This window comes from Balaenoptera acutorostrata, chromosome 9, assembly GCF_949987535.1.
Source record: "Balaenoptera acutorostrata chromosome 9, mBalAcu1.1, whole genome shotgun sequence".
NCBI lineage: Eukaryota > Metazoa > Chordata > Mammalia > Artiodactyla > Balaenopteridae > Balaenoptera > Balaenoptera acutorostrata.
Window position 1 is genome coordinate 97,134,123 of NC_080072.1, and position 8,159 is coordinate 97,142,281.

General features: G+C 54.6%; 1 protein-coding gene across 1 annotated transcript; it reads right to left on the reverse strand.

The window, feature by feature from the left end:
- Positions 1–3,149: 3,149 nt before the first annotated feature.
- APOA1 (apolipoprotein A1) lies at positions 3,150–5,160 on the reverse strand. The gene is made up of 4 exons (XM_007196557.3): positions 5,136–5,160; positions 4,868–4,930; positions 4,532–4,685; positions 3,150–3,883 (listed from the first exon to the last, which is right to left on the reverse strand). The coding sequence occupies exons 2-4, from the start codon at positions 4,908–4,910 to the stop codon at positions 3,283–3,285; spliced, it is 798 nt and encodes a 265-aa protein (XP_007196619.1). The 5' UTR covers positions 4,911–4,930; positions 5,136–5,160; the 3' UTR covers positions 3,150–3,282.
- Positions 5,161–8,159: the final 2,999 nt, after the last annotated feature.

Genomic DNA, 8,159 nt, shown 5'->3' on the forward strand with positions numbered 1-8,159 from the left:
GGCCGGCATTTCCATAGCAGAGGCGTTCACAAACATTTCTAGTCCTCAGAACCCGCTGTGGAGTAGGTATTATCTTCCCCATTCTGCAGATGAGAAAACCAAGGCTCACTTAACCAAGTGACCTGCCCCATTTCAGGCAGCTAATCAACCCTCTGATGATTTTCTAAATGAGAGACGGCTTCCCTCGGCCCCACCCCACTCAGAGCCACGGGGATGTACAATTCTAGGGGGCCTCATTTGCCTAGACTAGAACAGCAATCCTGACCTTACACATCTCCCCACTCAATCACTCCTCTCCAGCTTGCTTCAGACCCACGTGGCACAAAGGTCTGCCCCCACCTGGAGAAACTCGGATTTGGCTTGTGCTGGGGGTCCCATCATCACCTTTGGCGTCTTTTCCTGGGGTGGCAGCTGTAGGGGGTTCCTGCCTGAGGTCTTGGGGCATTGCTGGGTGGAGTTGAGAAGGTGGTGGGAAAGGCAGTGGGGATATGGTGGGAGCCCCATGGTTGCCACTGCCTAGAGACTGGATCTCATCCCCACCCTGTTTGTTCCCCTCACTGATTTGACCCCCAGAGGCTGGGTGACCGACAGCTTCAGCTCCCTGAAAGACTACTGGAGCTCGTTCAAGGGCAAGTTCTCTGAATTCTGGGATTCTGCCCCGAACCCCACACCACCTTCACCTGAGGCCGCCTGAGATCTCGGTACCCCAAGTCCACCTGCCCATCCATCCTGCCAGCTCCTTGGGTCCTGCAGCCTCCCAGGGCTGCCCCCAAGGGTCGCTTGAAAGGGACGACATTCTCAGTGCCCTCCCACCCCACCCCAGACCTGGCCCACCCCCGGGGTGTGCTGTCCTTCCAATAAAGCTGGACAAGAAGCTGCCATGAGTGGGATGTCCCACGCGTGCCATGTATGTTTGGGCGCGGGAATGGGCCGGGGCTCTTCCGTGGGTGGGCTCAGGACTGACTCCAACTCAGGCAAGCCTGGGGCTGGTGTCCCACCCACCTCTTAGCAGCTGCTTGGGGTAAGGTAGGAATGACCCTACCTACCCTGCCTGCCTCCACAGGTTTGCGTGGAGGAGCAAAGGGGATGCTAGGTTTGGCAAGACTTTGATAAACTGTCAAGTGCTGTGTAACATGTCTTGAGTGTGTGCTCTGTGCCAGGCCCTGCGCCTGGCATTTTATGTCATCATCAGAATTGAGACTCTGTGTGTCCATCAAAATTCTGGAGTTGACTTGCCCTGCCCGGGTCACCTGGCCCTCTCAACCACACTTGAGGGAAGGAGGCCGAGGGGTAGTAGTTAAAGTAAGATACATCTGGGCTCTAGTCTTGGCTCCATCACTTCATATCAGCCTCAGTCTCTTATCTGTAAAGTGGGTACAATGATACCCCATCCACTGTAGGTTTGTTGAGAATGAATGAAGGGAAGGAGACACTGCACAGCACCTGGGACATCAAAGGCACCTGGTAAATGGCTGCCATTGTCACTACAGGCTGAGCTGATTGTCCTCTTGGGACCAGGATTGGGGGGGTGGGCAGTGTCCTGGGAACTAAGGAGGAACCCAAGGTCACCCAACACAGGCTGCGCCCCTTGTGTCCCCACTACCCAACAGATGTTCACGTCAGAGGGGTCCAGAACCACAGACTACTTGAGCAGCCCCCCACTCTTCCAATGACAAGACTGAGGCTCAGAAAGGTGAAGGCACGTGCCCAATGTCACTGAGTCAGCAAACAGCAGAGCTGGACCTCAGGCCCAGGACAGCTGTCCACATTCTGCTCAGCTGACACAGAAAAAGGCTTCGTTACTCCCATGCCAGGTGTCAAAGTCTCCTTGACAGATCTTGGTGGCGTCAGGACATCCAGCCCCACTGGGAGACGTCTGCTCTCTCTTTGGAAGTCCACCTGAGCTTCTCTTTGGGCCCAACTTGGCCAGGGATCCCAGCACCCACACCTGGAAAATGTTCTCACCCAAATCTGGGCTTGACACCTATTGTAGCTCAGGATGGTTAGGAACTAAAAAAGCCCACTCCTTTATCCAAGAGCTGTTAAGATACACTGGAGGTAGAGGAGGGGTAGATTTTCCAGCACCAGGGCAAAAGGCCCTGAGGGGAGAGGGAAGGGAAGGCTCCGCAAATGCACTGCCCAGACCTTTGCAGGTCTGTGAAGCCACAAGCATGCACATGGGGGTGTGCATACCTGAGTGTGAAGAGGGGCCGGCTGTAAACACTCAAGTCCATATGAACTTGAATGCCTGGCCACAAACTTCTTTTTTTTTTTTTTTTACTAATCATGGATGCTCAGGAGCACGTAGGTCTAAAAGGGGCAAAATCTAGACCACCCTGCTCTTCAACCCCGGAAGTGACTTCACATCTCCAAGCTCCAGCTTCTGCATCCATACCATCGATTTCATGGCAGTCTACCCAGGATCTGGGGAAGGATGCAGTAAGATGATAGATGTGAAAACACTTTGGAGCTTAAAATGTGCTAGTTACCTGCAAGAGGTGGTGATGATTTTTCTGACTCAGGCCAGAAAAAGAGGGGCTGGCAGGGCTGGAGCCCCAGGGATGGAGCTGGCACAGCTGAGCCCGAGGAAACAGCGGCTGTTTCCAGGCAGGGTGGGAGTGTGAGGAATGGCACGAGGCCCTTGTGAAAAAGGAAAAGGGACGTGTTTGTTAAAGTATTTTTTTTGCATTAATAAAGGATGAAGGAGCAAGTGCCAAGCCCTTCATCTGAACCTGCCCAAATCCTTCAAGTTCCAGTGGCTCGTTGCAGTCTGTCGGCCTCACCTGCCCTAGAGTAGGAGGGCTGGGGGAGGCTCCTGTCCTCTGCCCAAGGGAAACGCTGGGGACAGGGAACCCACTTCTCCCAGCAAAGCCACTACTTCTTGCTTGAGGCCCTTTCAGGGCACCTGCGTTGGATTATCTGTCGCTTTGCCTGGTCCTCTATTATTTCCTTTCTGTCCCCACTCTTGAGCCCCCCGGCCAAGCAGGTCCTCCAGCATTAAGGCCCTGAGAGGCCCCAGTTCAGAGCTGATGACTCCACTGGGAAATCAACAGGTGTCCCTGCCCTCTGGCCACGCCCCCCTGGAGTCCCCTCCAGCGTCACTCCCCCCACCTCCCCAACCTCATTCTCCCCAAAGAGAATTTCTTGGCTTTTGGAGAACTCTTTATTGTTTAAAAATCATCATCGAAGCTTCCAAAAAACATACAACCCATCACACCCGTCCCGCTCCGAAAATGCTTATTCTAAGAAACTGAACTGATGGCGAGGGGAGCCCAAGGCATCTCACTGGGCATTCAGCTTCTTGGAGGCCTCGTCGATGGCGGCCAGGATGCTGACCTTGAGGTTCTCCAGCACGGGCAGCAGGCCCTGGCGGAGGTCCTCCAGCGCGGGCTTGGCCTTCTCGCCCAGCGCTTTCAGCTGCTCGCTGGCCTTGGCGTGGTACTGGACCAGGCTGCCGCCGCCCTCCTTGAGCATCTCGAAGCGGGCGGCCATGCGCTGGCGCAGTTCGTCGCTGTAAGGCGCCAGCTGCTGCCGCAGGGTCTCCACGTGGGCGCGCGCGCGGTCGCGCATCTCCTCGGCCAGCGGGGTCAGCTTGTCCTGCAGCTCCTGAACCTTCTGGCGCGCGCCCTCGCGCAACTCCTCGCCCAGCGGCGCCACCTTCTGGCGGTAGATCTGCAGCTCCTCCTGCCACTTCTTCTGGAATTCGTCCAGGTAGGGCTGCACCTTCTGCTTCACCTCCTGCAGGTCCTTGTTCATCTCCTGCCTCAGCGACTCTGTCTCCTTTTCCAGGTTGTCCCAGAACTCCCGGGTCACCGGGCCCAGCTGTTCGCGCACTTTGGCAAACGTGCTGGTCAGGCTGTCCCAGTTGTCCAGGAGTTTCAGGCTGACGGGGGAGAGAGAGGAGGGCTCAGGGGATGCCTCCCAGGCACCCTGGCACCCCCTGGAGCTGCAGCCCAGCGCCCCCGCTTACCTGGGGTGACACCTGGACATACCTGTCCCTGAAGGTGCGGTAGCTGGGGGCAGACCTTCAGCCTGGCTTCTCCCATCCATGATCTCCGCACCCCCACCCCCGCCCCACTCCCACTGCATCCCACTGACCAGATGGACAGAGGAGCTAGAAAGAGACAGAGCTGGTTTTGGTACCCAGTCCTGTCTGTCCCCGAAGCCGGGCCTTTTAAGGACCTAGTCTCCACCCTTCCAGCCCATTCTCCTCTCTGAAGACAGCCATCCTGTTGCTGGCCAGAGCCGAGGAGGGAGTTAAGAAGGGAGTTAAGAACAGGAAGGGGCTTGTTGCACCTGCAGGCAGAGAGCGGTGCCGTGAATACTGACCCGGCAGCGCTGGTCTGCCGCCTGCTAGGGGGCTGTGACCCTGCGTGGGGATCCCACTTCTGTCTTCCATCCAGGTCTTCTATGGGGCCCATCAAATAGCAGGTGGGGATTCGGCCAGTCTGGCTGCTTCTTCCCACAGGCCTCTCCACCCCTAGCACCGGCACCCCCTACCCCTGCCTCAGGCCCCAGGCTGGGTCCTTACTTGAGCTGTTTTCCCAAAGCGGAGGCTTCAAATTGGGTCACATAGTCTCTGCCACTGTCTTTGATTGCATCCACGTACACGGTGGCAAAATCCTTCACCCGATCCCAGGATGACTGGGGGTCATCTTGCTGCCAGAAATGCCGAGCCTGGCTCCCTGGAGGTGGGAGGGGAGACCCAGATCAGGCCAGCTCTGGGCCGGGATCTGAGCTGAAATGCTAGGTAGGGGAGAAGGGAGTGAGGGAGAAATTCAGCTCCCCGTGCCCAGGAGGGTGGACCACAGCGGTTCAGAGAGAAGTCACACCCCGATGGTCAGCTCCCTAGGTTGGGGGCACCTACCGGTGAGGAAGAGCACAGCCAAGGTCAGCACCACGGCTTTCATCTTGAAGGGACGTGGGTGACCTGGAGGAGAAGACGGGCCCGGCTGAATGGGGCTTGAAGGAGCCCGCGCACCTCATCTCACTGTAGCCCAGGAGAAGGAGGCGGGGCACAGGGTAGGAGAGGGCCAGGTGTCCAGAGCCCCAGCATGGGGCAGAGGTTGGAACCAGGATCCCAAATCCTGAGCCTCAAATGCCTAGAGCTGGGGGAAGCGGGTAGCAGCACTTACCTCAATGGTCAGCAGTCTCTGAACAGCCAGCTCTCCCCCAGCCTATTTATGTGACCAGGCAGGGGATGGGCTGGGAGGCTGATAAGGCCAGCCCAGGCCTTGCCGCCGCTCACTGGTCCTGGCGATGTGGAACTCAGAGTTCAAGGATCAGCTCTGTCCCTGGGGCCGGGCAAATAGAGCAGGCAAACAGGAAACTGTGAGGGCTGCAGGGCCAGGGATCAAGGGTTCAGGCAGGGGTGGGAGGGAGTGGGTGCAGGCTTGCGGGTCCCCAGAGTCTGGGTCAGCTGCACCCGGCCCCTTCTCCTCGGTCGGGGCTGTGTGCCGGCCATTGTCCATTGTGCCAGTGCAGCAGGCGAATGGGAGGAAGGAAGAAAAACACATGAGCTGCCAGCGATGGCTGGAACTCCTCCACTCAGGCGGTGTCCTCCCCCGCTGTCCCCTCGCATTCCAGGGAGATTCTCTCACCTCCACCGTGCCCCCACCTCACAAAGGCAGCAGACGGTGCTCCCACCAATGCTGTCGCATCTCTCGTCATCCCCCCTCTCCAGGCCCTTGCAGACCTCCCAGATCCAAAAGCAAAGGGAGCCCCGTGCTAGGATGCTGCCTGGGGAGAGAGACAGGACAGTGCTCAGTGGCTCCCGGACTCTGAGATGTCAGAGACCTCTAACATTTCCAAACAAATTCTAAAGACCAACACAGAGCTGCCCACTTTTCATTTTGTCATGTTAAAAATCTTACCCACCGCTGCGCCCCACCTGGCCCAAACCCTACCATCTGGTGGGATGAACTGGGAGATTGGGATTGACATATATACACTAATATGTATAAAATGGATAACTAATAAGAACCTGCTGTATAAAAAAATAAATTAAATAAAATTCAGAAATTCAAAAAAAAAAAAGAACCAAAAAGAGCATAACCTCAGAATAAAGGACAGTTGCTTAAATGGGATACATAGATCTTTGCATTGTTAATATTTTTAATTAATTAATTAATTAATTTGTGGCTGCATTGGGTCTTCGTTGCTGCGCACGGGCTTTCTCTAGTTGCTGCAAGCTGGGCTACTCTTCGTTGTGGTGCGCGGGCTTCTCATTGCGGTGGCTTCTCTTGTTGTGGAGCATGGACTCTAGGTGCATGGGCTTCAGTAGTTGTGGTGCGCGGGCTCAGTAGTTGTGGCTCGTGGGCTCTAGAGTGCAGGCTCAGTAGTTGTGGCACACGGACTTAGTTGCTCTGCGGCATGTGGGATCTTCCCGGACCAGGGCTCAAACCCATGTCCCCTGCATTGGCAGGCGGATTCTTTTTTTTTTTCCTTTTAATTTAATTTAATTTAATTTATTTTATTTTTAACATCTTTATTGGAGTATAATTGCTTTATAATGGTGTGTTAGTTTCTGTTGTATAACAGAGTCAGCTATACATATACATATATCCCCATATCTCTTCCCTCTTGCATCTCCCTCCCTCCCTCCCACCCTCCCTACCCCACCCCTCTAGGTGGACACAAAGCACTGAGCTGATCTCCCTGTGCTATGTGGCTGCTTCCCACTAGCTATCTATTTTATGTTTGGTAGTGTATATATGTCCATGCCACTCTCTCACTTCGTCCCATCTTACCCTTCCCCCTCCCCGTGTCCTCAAGTCCATTCTCTACGTCTGTGTCTTTATTCCTTTCCTAACCCTAGGTTCTTCAGAACCATTTTCTTTTTTTTAGATTCCATATATATGTGTCAGCATATGGTATTTGTTTTTCTCTTTCTGACATACTTCACTCTGTAGGATGGACTCTAGATCCATCCACATCACTACAAATAACTCAATTTCGTTTCTTTTTATGGCTGAGCAATATTCCATTGTATATATGTGCCACATCTTCTTTATCCATTCATCTGTCCGTGGACACTTAGGTTGGCAGGCGGATTCTTAACCACTGCACCACCAGGGAAGTCCCAGCATTGTTCATATTGATCTTGGATCCCACACAGGTGAGAATGGACACCAGCCCTTAGGGATGGCTGGTGTCAGGGAAAGACCTCTGGACTGCTAGTGGCAGGAGCCTAGGTTCTTATTTCATCTTTGCCTTCAGTGTGCAAAATCCTGGAGGAGGATTGTGAGCCAGTTATGTAATCTCCCTGAGCCTTGGTTTCCTATCAGTAAAATGAAGATGAGAATGGGGGTGGTTGGAGGATGAACCCAGGGAAATCCTGTAAATCAGTACTGTGTGCTTGTTGGTGTTTGCAGAGCCATTTTGTAAGGTTTCTCCTGGAAGGTGTGCGAGCCCCCAACACCAGGTCACCTACAGGGCCCCGGTCATAGAACCTGTGAACGTGCAGGCCGAGAGTAATTTTGAGATCAGCCTCTCCCCACCCACCATCTTCAGATGAGGAAACTGAAGAGTGGAGGAATTTGCCCAGTGTCCCTGGTGTCCCAGGGAATTAGAGCCAGGGCTGGACTTAGAACCCAGGTGTCTGGACTGAGGACCCAGGGCAGAAATGTGCTCTGCACCACCTACCCAGGAAACTCCCTAATGTTCTAAAACCCAGCCGGGGACTGCCGTCTGCCAGATCCCGGAGTGGCGGGGCTCCAGGCCTCTCCCACTCTAGCCAGCCTCATGCCTTTCTCCTCAGAGGGGAAAGCTTTGGAGCTGGACCACCTTAGGTTTTAATCCCAGCTCTGTCACTTGCTAGCTGTATGACCTGGGCTAGTCCAGACCTTCCACCTTACCTCAGTCTCTTATCTGTTAGGTGAAGATAATGATAGAACGTGCATCTCCTAGAGTTATCGTAGGGGTAGCACGCATGGCAGGCAGGATAAGCCCCTCCCCCAAACATGTCCATGTCCTACTCTCTGGAACCTGTGACTGTTCCCTTACATGGCGAGAGGGACTTTGCCGATGTGATTATAAGGACCTTGAGATGGGGCAGCTATCCTGGGTTATCCAGGTGGGCCCATGCCATCACAAGGGTCCTTAAATACACAAGAGGGAGGCAGGAGAGGGAGAGTTGGAGAAAAAGGTGGGAGGTCAGA